Raw genomic sequence first — 24616 nt, forward strand, 5'->3', positions numbered from 1 at the left:
TCCATCTGAGTAGGTAGTTCATTTGTCTGCAACCATCCCCCCCTCCTTCCCCCTGACCTTCTTTGGATCTGTTAGTTTTTTAGATATCCTTTGTTGGATATATATGGAGAGGCAAACTCGATCTGAGGTCATGGAGGGTAAGCAGGGGATTATGGGTGAAGGCAGGAGCTAGGAGCTCGGATCCATTAGCTTGAAACAAGTTGCCGGCTCGGATCCGATATCGGATCCGTAACCCACAGGTTGCAGACAAATGAACTACCTACTCAGATGGAACGTTATGGTGAGTACATAACTTCTAATTTACTAATTTATTTTATTAATGAGACTATATGCGTAAACAGGCAGATGCTTAATGTTATTACTATATAAACTGTTTTCTGGCCAGGATTTAGTGAAAGACTGAAACAAAACACAGGCTCCGATCTAACTTGAACCACTCACTGCAGTTTATTGTAAAGCACTTTTCGTCAACACTAATGGAAAACTTCTTCAGACAACAAGGTACAACAAAGCACTCCTTTTAAAACTAAAAGGGCGACAGCATTAACAATCAACTCATTACCCTAATTACTCAAAGAATCAATCAATTAGAAAGCTTAAAAATCCTGTTACAGACTTGACACTCAACAAAAATTCTGAATAGAAAATGTTAAACCAAAATTATACTTTTCTTACTAAAGCAGCAATCTTATTAAAAATACCCATATATACTACTGTATATAACAATAATGAATAAGTAAATAAGTAAACACTTTAAAATGGACATTGTGTTCCTGTGGAAAACAAGGCAAAAATTACCTAACAACTGTAACTGCCTAAAAGACTGTGTGTCAAAGAAAAGTTGAAGAGAAAGTGTCCACCTAAAACATCTTGACGAAAAAAATGTATGTGTGTGTGTATGTGTATGTTAAATGTACAAGAAACTGTTAGTAAGTAAAATACATTATGATACACATTTCAACTAACGTACATGACTAATAAGATAAACAGTATTGTTAAGAACAATTAAAACAGTGTTGTTAAAAACGATTTTCTTATAAAAAAACAAGTCACCTGAGTAAACTTCTTGACTTAAGGATGCATGCTAAAGAGGTGACTTCATCTAAGCCAGATAGAGTATATGAATTTAACCTAAGTTGCCAAACCAATTCATGTTTCTCCAATATCAATTGATAAGGTCTACCCTTTCCATCTAAAGCTACCTGGTCTATAACTTTGAACAAAAATGAATGAGAGGGGTGCTCACTACAGTGTCTAGCCAGAGGGTTAGTGGTGCTTTTTTTCTTAATGTGGTAAACATGTTCGTAAATTCCATCCTTTAGCTTCCTGTCTGTTTTTCCTACGTAAAATGCTGAACACATCTGACAGGAAGCTAAGTACACCACAGATTTGGAATTACAGTTGTACCTACCTCTGGCTTTATATTCATGCTGGTTTACTGTGAAACTAAACCCTGTAGCAATGTACCTACAATAGTTACATGCTTCACATTTATAAGTTCCTTCAGTTCTAAGAGGCTTTGGACTATTGTTTTCTATAATGTTTTTCAGGTTTCTGCCCTTCTTTAAAATAATGACCGGGTAGTCACCTAATTTCTCTATTGTGTCCCTCTCAAAGGTCAATTAAAAAACAATTCCTTTTGAAAATGTTCTTAATTAAGTTTGCCTCCAAACAAAAGGGTGTAATGAAACTCCTCTTAAAACTCACTATTTCCTTAACCGTGGAACATTTCTCTGGTGGAATAACGCTAGTCTTAGTTAGGGCCAAACCATCCGACCTTTCTCCCACGTTCAAATCTGTTACCTCAGTAATAAGTTCCCTCTTAGTGAGAATTGGACTGAAAGAACCTGCCAGCCAAGTGGTCTTCACTTACTAGCTCATCAGTCATCTTCCCTGGGTAACCTCGACTCATGAACATATGTTTCAACAAGGTACATTAATCTTCAAAGGAAGTATCTTCAGTTGTCATCCTGGCAGCTCTTACCAGCTGTCCTTTGAGGACAGACCTTTTCTGATGGAACGGGTGACAACTGGAATAGTGCAACAAATGTGTTCGAGTACGTAGGCTTTCTGTATATTTTAGCCAAGTACCCTTCACCTACAGGATCCCTCTTTAATTCTACATCTAAATAGTTAATGATGATCTCTCCATAGGTGAAGGTGAATTTCAAAAAAGGTGTACTATTGTTCAAAGTTTCCACAAATAGTCGTGCGTCATCCGCACTCCCCTCAAACATGATAAAAATATCATTCAGAAACCTGTTGTAAAGTTTTACCTTCTCGTAAATGTTTTTCTTGAAAATAAACTCACTTTCACATTGAGCTAGGAACAGGTTGGCGTAGCTCGCCCCACATGGCGAACCCATAGCTACACCTACCACTTGTTTGTATATGTTGTCATTAAAACTAACAAAGTTGTTGTTTAAGATGGTATCTAGTAACTCCTGGATTAACCTTATCTTATTACTCTCAGCCTCATAAAATAATTTCTTGGTAATGTATTCAATTCCTACCTCATGAGGGATAGAAAAGTAAAGATCAACAACCTTTATTGTTAAGAAAAAAATGTTGTTATGATAAACAAAATTCTCTAAACTTTTCAAAAAGGCCCAGGAGTATTTGCAAATTTGTTCTTCTCTGGCTACGTACTTTTTTAACAAGTGGTCTACATATTTAGAACCTACATAAGTAATGGACGACCTTGCATTCACTAAAGCTCTCATCGGGGGATCATTGACATTTTTATGGAGCTTAGGTAATCCAAACAGGTTTGGTATTCTTGGTTTCAAAATCACTAAATAATTGTACACCTCAACACTGATCAAACCTTCAATCAGTAAGTCTCTAAAAAAGGAAAAAACTCTGTTGTATGCAGTGTTCATTTCATTGAAACTAGATTTTACATAAATCTCACTGTCCAACACTCCCAACATTCTAGTCTCATAGTCATCATTGTTTATAATCACCAGTCCACCTCCTTTGTCTGGTTTCAAAATTCGGACTGGTAAAGATTTAATGGAGCTGAGGGCTGCAGCCTCGTTTTTGGTAATGTTCACTGTGTCATGTTTCTTAACACCCTTGTGTAAGTTTCTTAAATCAAACTCACACATATGTTCAAACAATGATAAGGAAGGACAAATAGGTGGGTTGTAAGTACTAGCCACCCTTAAAGGACCAACATCGACAACTTTGTCACCAAATATTAGAGCCAAGTTCATCTTCCGAATGTAAAGTTTTAAGTCTATCAGAACCCCTGCCAAATTAAAATGGTCAGCGGGTACAAAAGTCAACCCCTTACTGAAAAGCTCAGACAGTTCAAGGTCGAAGGTAAAACTAGAAAAATTGTACACTTTAAAGTCACCACTTTGGTTCAACAACACAACTGGATCACTGGTTACCTGTTGAATTTGTAGTTCTCTTTTCTGCCCCTCATGTTGTACCTCCGTTGGTGGTTCTGGCCTCGGTTGGAAAAAGAATTATTCAGTTCATTACCATTAAATTGGTCATTACTGGCTCTATTGTTGACCGGGTGACTTTCTGTGATATTGTCACTCCAATTACCTTCAAAGAAATCAAGATTGTTAACCCCTGGACCTACCCCTATGGGCAGTTTAACTGGACCTACCCCTATGGGCAGTTTGACAACAGAATCGGTGTCCATGCTGTTATGGTTAACATTCTGAGTAATTGGGTGCAAAAAATATTTTTTCCCTGAGAAGGTGGTGGTTTCAGGTAAGCCACCCCATTCTTATAGTCACTTATGTCTCTCCTTAACTTTTTTTAATTTCACTTAAGCATTTTTACTCAACTGTTGTTCAATTGAGGAAAACACCCTCTTATAGTCGTAGTGGTACCTTACAAAATCAGGGTGTGTTTTTATGGCCTGGTTCAACTCTGTAATATCTTTAGATAAGCAGTCTATGGTAATAGAATAATGCTTGCACATAGTATCCATTAGCTCAGTACCGTGTTTGCTAAACAGGTCTATCAACTCGTTGTAAAAGTCAGTCCCCGCTTCCAAACCTGAAGGGTACTGCCAAGACTGTAAACCTTTCGGAACTACACCTTGTTTTTTACATTCGGCAAAATACTTTATTTCCAGTTGTACTTTCTTTGGCTTAAATATTTTTTCGATCAATTTCTTGTAATTTAACTGCCAATGACTCACCTCCTTCAGCCAGGTGTCCACCAAGCACATCGGTACTGTTACCTCCAAAAACTGGCTGTGCTTTTAACCACTCAGAAACATTAGGAAGCCCAATAAGCCCCAAGGAGGACTCTGCTGTAGTTTTAAAACATCCAAGTTCGTCAGTGCTGTTAATCCCAGCAGGAATGTTGCTAGATGATGTATTAGATCAGTTTAATCCCACTCCACAACTTACGTAGTTTTGAGAACTCAAACCATTTGAAAGCCCTCTTGTAGTGTTCAAAGCTGCAGGGACTTTCGGTCTTACTATAGCGCCTGGTTGAGATAGTGTCCATGCGCAAAGATAGAGTGTCAAGCCTTTCATTCATAAGGTGCAGTAGTTGGGTCAGGTTACCAATGCCATTTGTACCAGCAACCGAATTTGTTGATGACTGGACCGGAAACTCTATGGAAGTGTCCAAGCTGTTATCGGTAGCCATGATGCCAAAAACTTGTAAACCCAGAAAAACGACAAAAAAACTTGAGAAAATGAAACAAAACACAGGCTCCGATGTAACTTGAACCACTCACTGTAGTTTATTGTAACCTAAAACATTTCCACCTAAAGTGTATATGTGTGTGTATGTGTATGTTAAATGTACAAGAAACTGTTAGTAAGTATAATACATTACGATATTCTTGTATATACATTTTTTTTGTCAATATGTTTTAGGTGGACACTTTCTGTTCACCTTTTCTGTAACACACTTAGTCTTTTAGGCAGTTACAGTTGTGTGGTAATTTTTGCCTTGTTTTGCACAGGAACACAATGTCCATTTTAAAGTGTTTACTTATTTACTTATTTATTGTTATATACAGTAGTATATATGGGTATTTTTAATAAGATTGTTGCTTTAGTAAGAAAAGTATAATTTTGGTTTAACATTTTCTATTCAGAATTTTTGTTGAGTGTCAAGACTGTAACATGATTTTTATGTTTTCTAATTGATTGATTCTTTGAGTAATTAGGGTAATGAGTTGATTGTTAATGTTGCTGCTCTTTTAGTTTTAAAAGGAGTGCTTTGTTGTACCTTGTTGTCTGAAGAAGTTTTCCATTAGTGTTGACGAAAAGCACTTTACAATAAACTGCAGTGAGTGGTTAGCTTGGAGCCTGTGTTTTGTTTCAGTTTCTCAAGTTTCTTTGTCATTTTTTCTGGATTTAGTGAAAGACTGACAGACCAAAATATATGCTTTTCTGTATGAAATGGAACCATTATAATGTTGATAGTTACCGTGACCTTGACAAAGTGCTGGATATTTTTTTTCACTCCCGGTGGATCTGATCGTTGCCCTGCTGACGTTCCATTGGCCCATTTGTTCTAGGGACATGGGAGACTGGTATTTCCAGCTGGGCAAGAGACTTGTAGCTTGTATGTTGTCATCCAGAAATTCCAGTCTGTTCTTCAGCAAATGTTAGGTGGTAGGGAGCGGGAATGCATGTAATCCCCATTGTGCTTACCCCCCCCGCTCCCCTTGGCATTTTCTGTAATCACCATGTTGTGGTCTCCTGAAAAGAGCATGTTGCTGAATTTCTGTCCGCTGTACTGGTGCTAAGCACCATGACATAGTGGGCTCGACTGGCTCAAACTCCACTGGGTGATACTTAATGCTGCCAGTAGGTTTCACCTTTGTAGCTAGCCAGAGTTGCCTCTTTTTCCCACATAAATGGCACGCTGACATAGCCAGTCACTCCCATCCCTCCCTTTCCAGCTCCTTAGCCTCTACTCAAACATATAATCAAAGCTTTATCTCTGTACACCATAGAACTAGCTCAGTGCTTAATATGTTTGAATGCATTTGTATAATTTCAGAATTATGAATGTTGATAGTACCATATAATGCATACTTTGTAATGGACCAGACACTAACCAGTAAATTAGAGGTGACTCAGTACTTTAGTTGAAGAATGTGGTCAGTATTAACAGTAAATCAGGGCAACAGCTTTGAAGTAGCACATGTCATTAATGTTGTATAGTGAAACAAATGCCAAGGATGAATTCCTTTGTAAAGACTCTGAGTCCATGCATAAAAGTACCCAGTTCTGGTGTTGTAACCTTAAAAATGAGGAATGGAATGGGGGAACAGAGCAGTACCTCTAAAGTTTTAAAATTAATTTCTAATTTGAGATGTCAGAAATATTCCTTTTATTTATGTTTTTTTTTTTTTTTTGAAACCCTCTCAGCACATGGTCACCATGAATCACCCCCTCCCTACACCCATTCTGCCCATTTCTTAATTTTATAGGGATGGGAGCCTGAGCTATTCTACTTTACACTCTGTCAGGGTGAGAGTCATATGGCACATTCATTTTTCTGCATGGTTCTTACTTATATTCACTGTGTTGTCGCACCAGCTAAGATCATCAAGTTATGCAAGCTGTGCTATCGCCCTTCCCCTAGGATGGTTAACTGCGGAGGCCTACCTTGGTATTTCCAGTATCTAATGAGATGTGAACGATGTCTGTTTTACTGTTTTATGATGATGTGTGTCAGAGAGCAAGCTAACATGGGGGGTGGATTTAAGGAAGTATATTTTGGAAAGTATGATGCAGTTGTGGAGCATACTAGTTATATGCAGGTATGGTGTTGTAGATTGAAAAGCCATTCAGGAAAAAATGCACACTTTATTACATTGAGCTGCATGCACTAGGGCATGAGTTAACTCTTTAAGTCCCTAGAAAGATTGTGGAAAGATCACTCCACTAATAAGGCACTCTTAGTTATCTGCATGCACCGCTGAAGTTCTCTTTGCATTTTACATACTTCCTCATTCCACTTCTTGTCTCTGTTATCCCTGGTTAAGTGAGAAACGGATCTTTATTGCGTGTCTACAAGGAGATTTGGAGAATAACGTGTTGTCATTCCTGTGCTGGCTGTAAGCCTGAGGTGGGGAGATGTCCATATGTGACCTACCACTGTATTATTTGTTCCTGTTAGAGACAGAGGTAGAAAGGAGAATTCTCAAATCCCCCACACATAACAGTTAATCATTTTCATTTATGCTTTTGCTGCCACCACCACCACTGACAACCTGACTTGCATCAGCATCTATGCTATCAGCTTACAAGTGCTTTTACTTGCATTCCTTGCTCTAGACACCTGCCTGCTACTCTGATTTCATATTGCCAGTGTACTGAAGGGGGCCTGCAGCTTTTACTTGGGCACGGCAAAGCAGTGAAAAAATCTGTACTCCTGAGCAAAGGAAACTGGACATCAACCATTAAGCACTGAGATCCTATCCTTCCTAGCTGCCCAACTCCCCATCACAATACTGCTGTTAAAAACCTGGTTCCTCTGTTACCCCTTGTTTACGGATCAGGTTGTCAGACCAGCCATAAATGACAGGATTTTGAGTGAAATGTAAAACAGTTGAAATTGCTCATGTAACAGTGGTTCTTTTATAGACAAGGAGGCTGTATTAAAAATGTGTACTAAATGTTTAGGATTTTCATTCATGCTGACAGTTTCGAGGTATTTGAATTCTTACCTTGTACTGTGCAGGTTGTTGGAACTTTCACTGTCTGATATTTACCAAGTAAAGTTTTTTGAACTGTATGATGTGTTGATTATATTTAAGTTGTGTATTTTCGTGTTGCATGTTGTCTTTTCACATAATGCACATGCTTAAGATTCTGTTAGCTTGATTTTTAAGTCTGTAAATTTTTTGCAGTGAGGAAGGATGAAGAGGAGGAGGATGAAGAACCGAGTGTGCCACAAGAAGGTGAGAACTGTTTTGTTTTTTGATAAATACACCACAGGTACTTTTCTTAGCTCAGAAGGACTTTTGAATTAGGTCTTAAGTAACACAAGACTTCTTATATAAGTGTATGCAAATTCTTTTGTTATGTAACTTATGTGGCCTACAGACTTTCAATCAACTCCTGCAGTGTCGAATGGCATATCGGCAAACAAAACCTGTTGAATGTTCTACTGAATGAACGTTTAAGATATTGCCTACAGAATATTGAGAATGGCAGATAAGCACTACCAGAACTGAAGAAACTAACAGCACAAAGTCCACCTTCCCCTCCAGCTCACTCTAGCTCTCCAGCAGCAGTGTCAGCTACACCAGCTGTTCCAGCAAAGTCTTGCAGTGTTAAAGTGCCAGAGTATGAAAAATTCAAAATAGTGCAACTGAGATCATATCATTGAATAGGTCCACAGCTCCAAAGTGTAACAAAAAATTAATTAAAAAAATGTAAATGCATTGTCAGGAATTTGAACCATGCTTAAGAGCATTTATAACTTGTGGTGGAAACCACTGCACCAACAAGCAGCTTGCTGACAGTGGCTGCTTTCTGCTGCCACCTTGCTGTCTTTCAAGTGTTTCCATTTTGCCTTCTGTGTTCTGTTGGGGATATTTTCAATGTTTAGACATTCGCCAGGTTTTGATTCCTGATATACCATTAGACTTTTGAGGAGTCTCTTTGAAAGTTAGTAAGCTAGATAAGTTGTTTAACAAAAGGAAAGAAAGAAATCATATAACACTTACAAGAAGTCTTATTTTGTTTACCTTTATAGCAAACTAGTAGAGAGCTTAAAGGCTGGTTTATTAAACTAAGAGCTGAACACGAACATATAATACTGAAACTAAAAATAACTGCAGATCTTTGTCAGGAAGTCAATAATGATCACCCAACAGTGTTCCCAGTTACTTAGCAATAATTCTGTCCACCCTTACCCAAGGGACATAGCTTCTAGCTGAAATATTTAGTGCAAATCTTACTTCACCGACTACTATAACTCTTCTAAAGATACCATAGTTCCCTACCAGCCACTTTTAATTCTTATGGAACAAGTCCTCGCAGGCATCTGAAAAGTTAACAGCATGTCATCCATGGCCCTGACAACATACCATGTTGCCGGATTATCAGTACCAAACATGGCCTTTCAGAACCCATTTCTAACTTGTTTAATCCAAGTGGTTCCATTGGTCATGTTCCCAAAGTCTGGAAGATGGTCATTGTAATGCGGTTGCACAAAGGTGGCCCAGTCACAGACCATGATGATTATAGACCAGTTATTTTCACTGTCCTCATATATTAAGCTATGGAATGTATTACGTCAGATCTCATTAATCTGGTCACTAAAATTCTCTCAACCCTGCACCTTTGTCATTTTGGCTTTTTCATAGGCAGAAACTGCCTCTTTAGTCTCATTAAGTTCTTTGAAAAAGTCACCAAAGCAGTCACACATTACATTTTAGCATATCTTGACCTGGCCAAGGCCTTGGACACTGCTTTCCACATAAGCATTGTTGACGGACTTTAAAATATAAATTCTCATCTTGTAGAGGGATAACTGACTGACGTAATCCATGCGGTCAATTACAGATGTTGCATATGAAAACAAAAACAAACAAAAAAAAAATACCAGTGGCTTACCACAAGGTTCAAAGTTGGTCCCTGCTCCACTTGACATCTGTTTCTCAGACCTTCAGTCCAACACTTCTAGCCTATGATTACTAGCTTTCCTGACTACTGTAAATTGGTTGTTATCATTGGTCTTTTCACTAATTCACAATTGCACCACCATGGATTAGACAATGTTAACAATATGTGTAAGGAAAATGGTCTTAAATTAAGTGTGAAAAGTGTTGCAGAGAATATTTGCACAGCATACCAAATAGGAACCTGGTGTAAGGGATCTAGGTCTTCTTGCTGATTCCTTCCGTTTTGACTATGTTTCTGCACTAGTTCAAAAAGTCTACAGTCTGTTGCATTTAATTTCCAAAGGCATCTTCTCTAGATCTGAAAAAGGCTCAATTCCCCTTTACCCATATCTCATCAGACACATTATTGAATATAATGCCTTTTTTGGCATATATCTACCAAAGTGCATCACTCAACTTGAGATATCTCAGAGATTCATAACTAAAAAATGGCCACAAGACCCTCTGTTATCTGAACAGACTTGCACTCATCTCTGTGTACTAGGGCATTCATAGACTCCTCTGCTGGGATCTCTTTCTAGCTTTTCAGTCTATGAAACCCTCTTTGACCTCCTGATCCTTCCCAGAGCAAATGGTTCCCCAAATACTCTGTTAAAGGAACTAAAAGTTCATTAACGGATAAATAAGACATGTTGGCATGATTGATTCATATTCCAACATATCCCCCACCTCTGGAACAAACTTTCACTAAATGTCAAGCAGAGTAGCACCCTTGCCACCTTCAGAGTTAACCCAGAACATTGGATGGCCATCCTGAAATTCTCGCTTAGTCTGTATTGTGCTGGCTTCCTTGAAGTTTAAGGAATTTTTGAATATGGTTGTTTATAGACTAGGATAGTTACTTTTCTTTGTGGCCAAAACTGGATCAAGGCTGCACCTCCTCAAACCTCCCCAACTTTGTGCATCTCCTCCCCTCTTGCAGCCCACATTCCCCCCCTTTTGTGATGTCCTATTCATATCGAGGGAGGAGGAATGTCCTCTTTTCCTGGTTTGCAATTCCCTTTTTTTGTTACAGAAAAGCGTAGAAAATTTGCAGATGTAACAAACTCATTCTGCTTATTTTTTGTATAGTGTTTTCTGGACTACCAGATATTCGGTTTGATTTATGGATAGTCTAGAAATAAATGCATAGATAGCAACCCTGCTGTAGACTTATTTACCTAGTACTTACCTTTTGAAACTGTGTTGGGGGGTGTTCCTACTGTTCTCTCTCTATTTAACCTTTGTGGTCATATAACAGTAGAAAGAGAAAAGGGCTATCCACACTGATTCACTGCTGATGAGCAAAGATAATTTTTATTGTCACTGATTTCTGTGGGAAACTGTAACCAAATTCATTATCATTGAATTTAAATTACCAGGTTGAAACCTCATCCAAATAACAGCTGGCAGAGAGAAGGATGGTGTTAATAGTTTAAAGTAAAAAAAAAAAATTGCATTCTTAAAGACTCTTTCAGAATCTCAGAGTAAAGCCATGTTTTGTTTCAGTGACTGCTGTCTTTGCCCCTTTTAATGATGTTTAGTATTATAGCAATATTTGTATGTCTTTTATGGACAAAATTAGATGAGGGTGGTGGTGGTTTTATAACCCTAATGTGTACACTGCAGATCCTGTTTCCATGGTAGGGCAATTGAGAGCAGCAGCAAATTGTACTATAACACGGATATATGGACGTATAAGAGAATTTAAGTACCTTTATCTGCACTTTTTTTTCAAAAAAATACAGTATTTAAATTGATTTTAACTGTGTGTTGCAGGAATATTAACTGAACTGGAAGTTTTGACTCTGCTCTTCAGTTAGTCCCACCCACGCTCCCTGTTTTTGTTTTGGTTTTGGTGTTCATCTTAGTGGCCTTGAAACTGCCCGCCCCTCTTGTAAATTTGTGTTTGGATACTCCTTCTGGGCCCATCTCATTTGCTCACTCAACTGAGTGCAATGAGATCATATTCTGATTTCAGGCACTCCTACTGTGTACAAAGAGAGCATCTGGGAAACAGAAAAAAAAAAAATTAAGCTTGTTTCCTGCCTTTCCTGTTAAGTGGTGTAGACTATTTGTAGGCTTCTGAGCCCCCAAGCCCTTCTGTGTCGGAGGGAAGCCTTCTAGCTTAGTTTTTTTTCTTATAACTAGCCAGTTTTCTAGTTTCAGCACTCAAATGTGTTTCTTTGATCTCAGCACTTGTTCAGAAAAAATAAATAAATAAATTTTCATCTGCTTTTACTGTACTTGTGTTTCTACCTACTTTATTTTACTTTTGCATCATCTTAAAAGTACTCAATTGTATTTATTACTGCTTGGTGTAACTCATTCTAAGCCTTTTTGTTTAAACACTTGGGCTTCGGACCAGTTGTTTTGCACTGAGAGGGTTTGTGGCCTGCACTGTAGTGGCAGAACAGGTAGCTTACATCCTTCTAGGTTGGGAACTGCTGATTGAGTGCTCAGTGTCTGTTATTCTAAAAGTGTATTAATTCTGGTTTAAGCACTTGGGCTTTCAGGCCAGTTATTTTACATTAAGAGGGTTCGTGGTCTGCACTCTTGTGGGAGGAGAGGCTGGACTCTGCCCTTCTGAGCTGGGAATTTCTGGTTAAAGGCTTATAGTGCATGCATATCTGAATTGCTTCTTACTGAAGTTGGTGCGCCTTGTTTGCTGTGGCATAGACTGGATTCGGGCCTGCTGGATCTAGCTTTGTTTGTGTAACTTGAGCATTAATCCAGGCATTCTCTAAAGTATTCAATTGTATTTATTACTGCTTGGTAGTAACTTGATTAAAGTGTAGCTATCATTCTAAGTCTTTTGGATTAAGCACTTGGGCTTCAGACCAGTTGTTTTACATTAGGAAGGTTTGTGGCATGCACTGTGGTGGCAGGACAGGTAGCTTTCATCCTTCTAAGTTGGGAACTGCTGATTAAGAATGACAGACACTTGGGCTCTCAAAGTGTATTAGTTCTGGTTTAGGCACTTGGGCTTCAGGCCAGTTATTTTACATTAAGAAGGTTCGTGGTCTGCACTCTTGTGGGAGAAGAGGCTGGACTCTGCCCTTCTGAGCTGGGAATTTCTGGTTAAAGGTTTATAGTGCCTGAATATTTGAATTGTATCTTACTGAAATTGGTACACCTTGTTTGCTGTAGCATAGACTAGATCCAGGCCTGCTGAATCTAGCTTTGTTTATATGCTTATTGTTTGTTTGCTTGTTATTTCCCTGGAACGCTAATTCCACCTAATACGCGGCTTCTCAGCGCTTCTGTTAATCACTAGTGATATCTGCATTGCTTACTGTACTTATTTCCTTGTTTCACTTGAAAGAAAGTTACTGTTTGTCGTTTTTGCATTTAAGTTACCTGTAACACATTGTACTTAAGTTACCTGGCACTTGCGCGCTAAAGCAATTATATAAGTCAGCAATAAAAATTAAAAGCACTACACCCTCACTCCCCACTGGCCCTTGTTTTCAATTATTAAGGAATTCCCAATATTATTCTAGCATGTCCAAAGGTCAGTTGTCAATCTCCTCTCCGGTCCAGCTGGTGAATCTGGGAATCTTGAGGCAATGTTACAACTGCCTCATGTACACAGACAACCCTCTCCTCCTCCCAACAAATTCCAACACGTGAGAAATGCAACCATATAGCCAAACTGGAGGCTAAGCTCTCTCAACTCAGTACTGGCATAACCAGTCAGGAGGAGAAGGAAACCACACTCACTACAATTCCAGTCTCACATAGACCTACCATGACAGCAAACCAAACACATAATCACACAAAAACATACTCGGAGGCTCTAAATAAAGATCTGCCTAAGCAGCAGAGACCTCCAAAGCAGACACCCAAGCAACCGCTACCCCAAAACTAAACACGTGCAACACATATCTCACAAAGCCAGTGTGCCGAACAGTCACAGCCCTTAAGACTAAACACACCTGATACACTTGTAATAGGTGACTCTATCGTCAGGCACACTGACGTTCCGCTCACCAGGCTGAACAAGGAGAGGGTCATGGTGAGCAGCCTGTCGGGCGCTAGGATCCGCCACATAACATAAGCACTCATGTCACTCCAAGGCAAGTACAAATATGACTCAGTCATTGTCCATGCTGGTGTGAATGACCTGAGACGTACCTCCTTGGACTACATGAAAAGAGACATAAAGGAGCTCTCTGAGCATGTATCCCAGGCCGGTATGACTCTGACCTTGAGTAGCATCTTACCCTCACTAAGAATGATGCCACAATATGAAGACAAGATGATCAATTTCAACAATTGGCTTAAGTACTGGTGTCATTCAAAGGGGATCCAATGCCTGTCAGCTTGGGATGATATGCTCGACAAGCCACGATGCTTCGCTAGTGACAGCTTGCACCTGTCACCCCTGGGCTTTCGGATATTGGCAAAGGCTCTTGCTACCCCCATAGTGCCTTTTTTAGGCAAGGCTCAAAAGACAAACCCACCTCCATAGGTATCACAAGGGATACGAAACTAAGAGTAATGCTACTCAACGCCAGAAGTCTAAACCTCAAGATGCACGCACTCAAAACTCTCCTTAGCATGGAGAACATCGATATCTGTGCAGTAACAGAAACCTGGTTCAAGGCTCCCGAGAGCACCCCAGCACTACCAGGTTATACCTCATACCATGCTTTTGGCCCCAAAACTTGGACCGAACCACAAAAGGAGGGAGTATCGATATTCATCAAAGATACCCACACCTCCAGGTTGGTGGCAAAGCACGAAGCATCAGAGACTATCCATGTGCAACTAACAGTGGGTAAAACTGCCTTCCAGTTTATAGCCTGCTACAGACCACCCTCCCAAACCCAGGAACCCCACTCGGCCTTTCTGAGAACACTGGAAAATATGAAGGTCTCTCCAAACACCATTATATTGGGCGACTTCAACTACCCAAACATAGACTGGGAGCGTTACTCTAGCTCCAACACCCTAGCCCAAAGGTTCCTGGAATTTATAAACTCAAATGCTATGAAACAACTTGTTACCACTCCCACAAGAGGGGAAAACATACTGGACCTGATCATCACCAACATGGGGACTCTATGCTCCAGACCAGAAGTTTATCCCTCACTGGTAAGATCAGACCATAAACTAATCTCACTGGATATTCACATCCCGACCCCACCCCCTGCCCAGAAAACCACAGTGAAAAACTTCTCTAAAGCAAATTTCACACTCCTCAAAACCGAGTTGGAATCCTTCAAAGCCCCCGGGCCTGTGGAAAATACGGCCCAGACCGCAGAATCCTTTATAAACGCATTCTATGAACACCTTCAGGAATGCATGGATCATGCGATCCCAAATAAAGCCAAGACCCAATCCTCCAAAGGCAGACGTCCTGTCTGGTGGACCCCAGCCATAAACAAACTATACAATAGAAGGAGGAAGCTACTAAATGATAGAGCAAAATCCCAAAAAGGGAAGGCATCACTGGTCAGTATTAGCAAAAAACTACGGGCACTCATAAAATTGTCTAAGGCCAGCTTCGAGAGAAAAATTGCACAGGACACTAAGGATAATCGCAAGGCTTTCTTTAGTTATGTTAGGAACCTGGGTGGTAATTCCCAGATATGCTCAGAATTAGTCCAAAATGACAAAAAATACACTGAACCCACAGACATTGCCAACATGCTAGCTGACAGGTTCAGCGCAAACTCCCCTCCCCACCAAAAGGGCAAATATCTATCCCAGCAGAGTGCTGTCCCCCTGACATCTCAGATGCTCAGGTAAGAGCCGCCCTCTCCAAAGCAAAAAACACAGCATCAGTGGGACCAGACGGTGTCCCGGGCTGCGTCCTACATGAACTCCAAGAAGAGCTAAACCCAAACATAAAACTACTGTTCAATCTCAGCCTTACTACAGGATATGTGCCCAAAGAGTGGCATACAGCAACAGTGGTCCCTCTCCATAAAGGTGGTGCCTCAATGGATCCTGGAAACTATCGCCCCATAAGCCTGACTAGCTTGGTCTGCAAAGCTATGGAAAGGATCATCATGGACCTCATAAATAAAGATATTGGGGACCTACAGACACTGGATCCTACCCAATTCGGCTTTGTTAAGGGCAGATCCTGCCTCTTAAACCTGGTTGATTTCTTTGAAACAGTCACCAAGGCCACTGACGAGGGGAAGGTGGTCCACACAGCCTACCTGGACCTCGCAAAAGCCTTCGATACAATACCCCACTCGGGCATTATAGATAAGCTCACCAGCTTAAATATAAACCCCTATGTCACTAGATGGATTGCAAACTGGCTCAAGGACAGAACCCACATGGTTAGAATTGCTGGAGCCATGTCAGACTCCAAACCAGTTACAAGTGGTGTCCCACAAGGCTCAGTCCTGGGACCTCTCTTGTTCGGTATATATTTCTCGGAGGTACAGGCCAACACGGAAGGACTGTGGCTGAACAAGTTCGCAGATGACTGCAAACTGGGCGCCATAATCGACTCTCCAACCGACACAAGCATCCTCCAAAAGGGCCTCCTAGAAACAGACAACTGGTGCCAGAGCCATGGCCTCAAGCTAAATGCCAAAAAGTGTATAGTCATCCCCTTTGGCAAAAACAAAGTGCCCACAAATTACCACATAGGTGGTAATCCATTTAGTACAGAAGAAGTAATTAGGGACCTGGGGACCCAAGTTGATAGCAGTCTCTCATTTGACAACCATGTGGCCAAAGTGGTTAGAAAAACATTCTATATAGCCCACCTAATCATGAAGGGATTCACATCTAGATCAGGGGAGGTCATCGTGCCTCTTTACTCATCCCTCATCAGGCCCATAATTGAGTACAACGCTTTTGGGATGTACCTTACCAGACACCTGCAGCAACTGGAAAGACCCCAAAAGTACCTCACCAAGAGGATCAAAGGGCTCAAACAGATGCCATATGCTGCCCGGTTAAAGAAACTCCAGCTCTACTCAGTGGCATACTGCCTGTTCAGAGGCGATCTGTGCCTGACGTATAAAGCCATGTCCAACCCAGAATTAATGGACATGCTGCACCTCAGAAAATCCAAATCCCATCGAGCTACGCTCGAGAGACTTGAACCTCAGCACTGAAATAAATAGGACATGCTGGAGGGACAGATTCATAACCCAGAGGCTCCCTTCACTCTGGAATAAAATCCCAGTCCAGGTTAGGCAGAGTCCCTCATTGACTCTCTTCAAGAGGAATCTTGATGAGTGGATGGGAGATCGTAGGTTTACCCCGGGTATCACTTCTGTGTCACTGTTAGACAGAGGCACAGTATACTAACCTCGAAAAAGGGCATAGCAAAATAAATTTAAAATGGGTGGCGAAAGCCAAACACATTCTGGCTAGGCTTATAAATGCCCTAGGGCAGATAGCCTAGTATGTACCTATGAACCTATAAACATGAATGTACTTGAAAAAAATTGGTCGCCATTTAAGTTATTTGGAAATACAAAGTAATATGTCATGGTTTAGTTGATATTAATTATTTTTTTACTTCTATCTCTCTGTTTAGCTGCTCAAGAACCGCCACCCTTACTCACTACAGAGGAGTTGCTGCATCACAGAGCACAGTTACTTCAGGAGAGGAAGATACATATAGCAGCTTTATGTTCTGCCATCTTATCAGATCCAGAAAACAATGTGTGTAATGGTTTGTAAAGCTAGTAATTTTTTATATGTCTTTATTGTAGCCTATATGTGAAGCTTATCAGTAGTTTTCTAATACTAGATGATAAACTTTTCTGAAAACCCTGCATAGTTATCCAACTTTCCAAATTCTTGCATGTGGTGCAAAAGATAAGGTTGCAAGGTTTATTTTCTTTAGTACAGGGTTTGATTCCCTCTGTCCGCATTTGCTTACTGTGTAACCTTGAGCAAGTCCTTTGACCAGGTATTGCTCCTGGGTTGCCTCTGAAAAGGGACTGTGTGTCCAATGGGCCTACACGGTTAACAAATAGATATCGTCATTACTTTGTGGTGTGGCAGTTAGCACAGAGGACCTAAGCTCTGACTTGTTAGTGAGCTATTTGGTGTACCAGGAATACAGGGTTTGACTCTCTTGAGGGGAGATGTATGCCTAACCTGTCTGACATTCTCTGTTCCAGCCTTGATAGATCTGCTACACATTTGCAAAACAAACCGCACTAGAAATACTCTATTTAAGGATGTAAACCTTGTATGTGATGTAAAGCTTGTTGGAGGAACAGGTTTGTGTCGTAGAGATTACCCATTCTCTGGAACAGACTCCCCATTCATGTAAAACAGAGCTCTTCCCTAAGCCTTTTCAAACACAGTTAGGACCAGTGGATGAGAAATCACAAATGTACTCATGGCTCATCGCCTATGTCCCTTATGGATAGGGGGCAGCTTGTAGTTATCTTAAGGCACAGACATATACCAAAGCTGTTCTAGTCTGTGGGCATGGATAAATGGGAAAATTGAGGAATCCATGGCTACACTTAAAGTTGCTCTAGGGCTGTTAGCCTAGTAACCTCCTGAGACCCCATGATGTCCCAAAGATGAAAAGAACATTAAAAGAATCCCCAAAATGGAGTTACTTTTTAAGAATGTAGGCAGCTAAAGTTTCATTAGAACCTAGGTGAGGCGCTCTTCCAGGGAATGAAAAATAATAAATGTAACGTTGGACTGTGTGTTTTTATCACACATTGCCCTATAACATACAATGTGTGCTTGATAGAGGCAGAAAACTTGAGGCTTTCTGTCACTGTGATGGGCAATAAGGGAGGGCAGTGCTTTGAGGATTCTGAATCATAGGGGCAGGTGCATAGTTATGCAGATGCCAACATAAATACCAGGGTAGTGCTACAGTGAATATTTTTTGTAGTTTTAACATATAGAAGCTAATTCCATTTTATTTAACTTGCTAACTAGGTAAATACGTAACATGCTAACTGGGTAGATGTGTTTTGATCTGTGATGATTCTCTTAAGATGTGGCTTACAGTAGTATGTCGTAAAACAAATTACAAATATGGACAGTCTGACTTTCCAACTACTGTATATTAAATTATTTTTGCCAATGGCAACATTTATTGTATTTGTTTTAGGCATTTGGTTAATTGGATAAGTACTGTGGTCATCAGACCCTTTTCAAACACAACTCGGGCCCCAAGGGCAGTGAAATACAGTAAATTACAGTAAGTATAAATGTCGTTACATCAAACACAGTGAACTGCAATAGGCAGAAATAGTGTTGCAGCAAGCACAGTGATAGCAAAAGCACACTGTCACAGTAAGTACAGAATGCACAGTAGATTTAAATATTGGTATGTTGTAACAGTGTGGTTATAGTAAAAGTAAACTGTAAGTCATTGCTAATGGAGTTTGAGAATAAGACCAAGAAGAATGAGTAAGAGAATAATTATGTAGCAGGAGTGGTGGGTAATGTGATCAGTAAGCTAAAGGTAAATTGAAGGAACTTAGTGAAAGGGGAAAGGATCAGCCATATACAGATGCATATAATGAAGATGGGCTAGAAGAAGGGATTGGTGGGAGCCATTCTCTGCTATGGCTAATTCTTTTGTTTCATTTTCCACTTGTTGACTGTCAGAGATGAACACAAGCTCTTATCAACTACTCCCACCACATTTCTTGTAAGTTAATATTATACCAAAGGTGGTCAGGAGTTGTCTGCTGGGAAAGTTTGAGAAGACTTTGACAAGCAGGCTTACAAATTCCTTTGCTGACGCCAATGTGCATGTGAGGAGCTGGGGCTCTAGTCTCTCAGTTCACACCAATGCCCAACAAAGAAATGTGTAAGGGGCATTTGGCCTGTATGGCAGTTGTGTGGTACCTCCATTGATTATGACTAACATCTGCCACCCCCAAATAAGCTTTACTCTGTAATTAGTAGCATTTCAATGCAATAGGACCTAAAACCACTGAAACTTGGTCAGCATAATTTTGCATATATTATATACATCTGTGCACAAAAGTGTGTGTGTGTGTGTGTGTGTGTGTGTGTGTGTGTGTGTGTGTGTGTGTATATGTGTATCCATGTGCATGTGTGGGGTCTATATTAGATAATCAAAGCTTTAGGTGTGCGTGCGCATATAGACACACACACACACACACACACACACACACACACACACACACACACACACACACACACACACACACACACACACACACACACACACACACACACCACACACCACACACACACCACACACACACCACACACACACCACACACACACACACACAACACACACACAGGGTCTCTGTCATATAGTCGAAGCTTTAGGTAAACAAATACCTAAAGCTCAATACCTAAACAGCGAAAGCTGTAAACTGCCAATGGCCACTTCCGCAAATTTTTTCTTAGGGGAAAAAATTTGCTTGGCTGGACAAAAAAAAAACCTTTCAAAACTAATCAAGTGGGGGGCTTCACCTCCCCACCCCATGTAGGGGGCTGTGCCCCCGGCCCCCAGCTAAATATACCAACTCCAAGATCGCTCTACAGTAGAGAAAAAGGCAGATTCCTGATCACGGCAAAGCAAATTTTTCCCCTATGTAAAAATTCACGGAGGTGGCTGTTGGCAGTTTACTGCTTTTTCTGTTTGTGTCGAGCTTTAGGTATTTGATTACCTAAAGCTTTGACTGTATGATATAGACTGTGTGTGTGTGTGTGTGTGTGTGTGTGTGTGTGTGTGTGTGTGTGTGTGTGTGTGTGTACGCACACTATATGTATACACCATACACACATGCATATAAATGCGTGTATGTGTATAAAATATTAAGCCATAAGAAAATAAATGTATTTTGCATAGCTTTGTATCTATGGGGGTTGGGAGGGTGGCCTAAGGGCTAAGGTGTTTGCCTTACAAACACAAGGTACAGGGTTTGAATCTCACAGGGGAAAACTGGCTAGGCTTATAATGGCTCGCAAGGGCAGTTAGCCTAGTACTAGCCTATGAACCTATGAACCTATGAGAGAGGGACACAGCTGGAGTGTTCAACTGCTTCAGTCGTAGGAACCCATGTGGACCTTTAAGGTAGCCTGTTTTAATTAAAACTGAAAGAAAGCAAAGTACTTTTCCAAAATGGAGAACTGGTAGCTTGGGCACTAAGTAAAGAAGCTTAACACCCCCTCCCCCTCAGAAAATTGATGCCTGGTGAATAAAACTTCCTTATCAATTAAGTTGCAGGGATCAAAAATGTTGCAGCAGTTTAACTGCACTGAATAAATAAGGAATGTGGTCTTTTGCAGATATGAGAATCTAAGCTGTATATTTACCAAAATCTGCATTTATTGTAATAAGCAGGACAGTGAGCATATTTAGGTGCATCAGGCTATTTCTGTCCATTACCAAAGTCTTCCTTTTTGTATACTTTTATCAGCTTGTGTAAAAGCAGTGATATAACTGATCTGTTTCATTTCAGATTAAAAAGCTGAAAGAGTTGCGCAGTATGTTAGTAGAACAAGATCCCAGTGTGGCAGTAACAGTTCGGAAGCTAGTAATGGTGTCTCTTATGGAGATCTTTAAAGACCTTTCACCATCTTATAGGATTCGGCCACTAACGGAAGCAGAAAAAGCAACAAAGGTATTACTCCGTACAGCTACACTATTTTTAGTTGTTGGTTGTGTGTTAAGTATAAAAAGGTGAGTCACAGCTGCTAATAACTTGGCTTTAGTAAGCAGCTGAGATACAGGCAGCACTGTTGTTTTACATGTTATGTGCTTAGGAACTAGGCGCATGAGTTGCATTAAATGCAATTTGAAGTACTGGTGGTAATGTAAAAAGGCAGTCTAGAATTAAGTATGTAACCCATGTCTTGTAGATAAAACTGTAGAACATTACTTAAAGCTGTGTGGAAAATGGCCCAAACAGGATAAGGGTCATAAACTGCAGATTGTGGGTACAAATTTTGGATTGGTTTTGATTTTTTTTTTTTAAAGACTTTTTGAGTGGGTAGTGGAATGTACAGAAGTAAAACCATGAAGGCTTTTAGAAAAACCTGGTACTTGTGGGTGGGAAGGGAATGGTTAAATGACACTTGATGGCAGTGCTCAGGCCACTGGAACAGAGCAAGAGTTCTTGCCTCTTATACTAATGACACATGTTCATCCACTGAACTGGATGCTAAGGAGCGCACTTTGACATCTTGAAATATGTCAGTTTGGAAATTATTAGGTTGATCAGGAGTGATGGAAAGACAACTATGTCATTCATAGCAATGGCACAGATAGAGAGTGTGTGTGTGTGTGTGTGTGTGTGTGTGTGTGTGTGTGTGTATATATATATATATATATATATATATATTTATATTTATATTTATATATATATATATATATATATATATATATATATATATATATATATATATATTTATATATATATATATATATATATATATATATATATATATATATATATATATATATATATATATATATATATATATATATATATATATATATATATATATTTATATATATATATATATATATATATAAATACACACACACACACACACACATATATTTGTTTGCACCCCTCCCACCACTGGAACTGAATGTTAGCTCTATACACCGTTTCACAACATTAGGGAAAGGAGAAACTCTCGAAGACAGTGGAATGCATTCTCGAGCAGTCATTTTTATTGTGATTATATAACAAGGGCAAGTGAGTGACTTCAGAGGTGCCACAAATACAGGAAGTACTTGACAGATCAGGAAGCCTGCAGGTGAGGACAGTTGAGCAGCTTTGTCCAGCTGTTACTGTCTATGGGGAGGGGGTGGGGACATTATCTACCTGGCCATGGTCCCATTTGAGGTTAGGAACTCTAGCTTAGGCAGACAAAGCGAGGGGGAAGTCCAAGTAAATTGCCCTTAGTGGAGGGTGTGCTTCTGGTGGCATTTGGCAACATTGACGACATTTCACAGCTTTTTGTAGGGGTGGTGTGTGATCAGTGCAAGAAGACCTCCAGTACCCTTTGATGGTATTGTACATGAATTAACCTTTCCCCCTTTTCCTCTTATTTTTAATATTGGGGTGGGGTACACAACATAGCATATAGTGAATGATACAGAGGTGTGATATAGGTATTAAATAAATGCACTCTAAACTAGATAAGACTGTTTAAGGAGTAGGAATTACGCAAGCTATTTTGTCTCTGCCCTCCCTTATTGTATTGCTCCATACTTCTTATTCATCTCAGTGAATTTCAGTTTAATGAATTCAGCGATGTTCAGAAGATATATACTGCAGGAGTCAGTGATTTATAGAACACAGGTAAATTAATAACCGATAAAGTTCTACTACAAGAACACAGGGTAGTGAGGGAAAGGAAGGGGAGAAATTGAATACCATCATGGAAATATTGAATAGAGAAAATTTATAAAGCAATTAAAACAAGAAGTGTCACTGTTCGAAGACTATAGAAGAGGGAATACATCAACAAAAATACTAAGAAAGATAGATGTGATAAAAGCAATGCACAATATTAGAACAGACCAGCTCTATCATGCACTATCGTAAGTAACAAACTAAAAATTTCAGCACAGGTGTAAAAACTTAGAAGATACGAAGATAAATATAAAGGAAAAGTGCAAAATAAGCAATTTATTGGTAATCCGTAAAGGTCTTATAGAGTACTGGGAGATAAGGTAAAAGGAATTGAAAGACCGCCAAGAAATAGATACATTTTAGAGAAGTATCTATGAAGATCCTGTGGAACATAACAAAGATGCTAAATGGATAGAAGAAGAAAAAGAAGTAATAAGAAGTTTAAAGGTACAGGATATGAAATGGGATGAAGTAACCGCTAGAGAGATTGAAACAAAATTAAGAAAAGCGTCTAATCGAAAAGGGTCTATATTACAAGATTGAATGTTTAGGTGATTGAACACCTAAACATCGAACTTGTAATATCGAAAGAACAAAAACTACAAATGGCCTATTTAATGCAGGGAAAGATTTCCCTTGGCCGTTCGGCAGATTTTGCCATTTTGTCTACTATAGAGCAATCTCGGAGTTGGTATATTTAGTCAGGGGTGGGGGGTGGAGCCCCCCCCCCCCTTAGTTTGGGTTTAAAGTTATTTTTTTTTTATTTTCTTATTTTCATTACCAACGGATGTCTTTCCCTGCATCGTTTGACATTTTTAGGTTTGATATTACAAGTTCGATGTGTAGGTGTTCGATCACCTAAAGATTCCATCTTGTAATATAGACCCAATTGGAAAACCCCAGGCCCAGATGCAGTACCTAACTTCTGATTAAAAGTACTGACATCTTTGCACAAAGATTTAGCCATGAGTACAAGCTATTTATTTGCACACCCAGAACAGACACCAACCTGGCTAACAGGCAAAACATTGCTCCTGCTGAAGTGCTTAAGAGTGAACCTGCAAGCTACCCTAAAAATTATAGACCAGTAACATTGCCTTATGACAATGTATGAACTATACACAGGAATTGATGCCGGCAGAGTTATGGCAGTAAAACAAAAGGGCAGTATAAAAGAAAGTCCTATGGAACAAAGGATCATATGTTGTTAAATAAAGTCACAGTGGAGAACTGTAAAAAGGGGAAGAATCCAAGTATGGCATGGATTGACTACAAAAAAAGCATTTGATAGTATCCCTCATTCATGGAGAAAAGAATACTTAAAAATGTATAAGATACACCCCACACTGATCGACTGCATTACAGTGACCATGAAACAGTGGCAGACCACTTTGCAATTAAGCCATGACAAAGGACAAATTGTTATTCCAGGGATAAAAATTCAAAAGGGGATATTTCAAGGTGACTCTCTGTCACTGTTAGTATTCTGCCTTGCCATTAATCCATTAAAACTGTTTACTCAACAGCTTAGGCCATGGCTGTAATCTGGCTCCTCAAAAATGACAAAGTGTAAAGACTTCTCACCTTCTCTTTGTTGATGATTTAAAACTGTATAGCTCATCAGTTGAGGAACTGAAAGCAGAACCGCAAGTTGTCAAAACTTTTTCAGATGATATAAG

General features: G+C 39.8%; 1 protein-coding gene across 1 annotated transcript in view; it reads left to right on the plus strand.

Annotated features, from left to right (window-relative positions):
- NOC3L (NOC3 like DNA replication regulator) overlaps positions 1-24616 on the plus strand; it is an 825940-nt gene that overhangs the window by 60711 nt on the left and 740613 nt on the right. Inside the window, exons 5-7 of the mRNA XM_044056662.1 lie at positions 7856-7906; positions 17136-17263; positions 21030-21191. Of these exons, the coding sequence (XP_043912597.1) occupies positions 7856-7906; positions 17136-17263; positions 21030-21191 (341 nt within the window). The remainder of the gene's footprint in view (positions 1-7855; positions 7907-17135; positions 17264-21029; positions 21192-24616) is intronic.

Source organism: Protopterus annectens, chromosome 14.part0, assembly GCF_019279795.1.
Source record: "Protopterus annectens isolate FY-2018-M chromosome 14.part0, PAN1.0, whole genome shotgun sequence".
Taxonomy (NCBI): Eukaryota; Metazoa; Chordata; order Ceratodontiformes; family Protopteridae; genus Protopterus; species Protopterus annectens.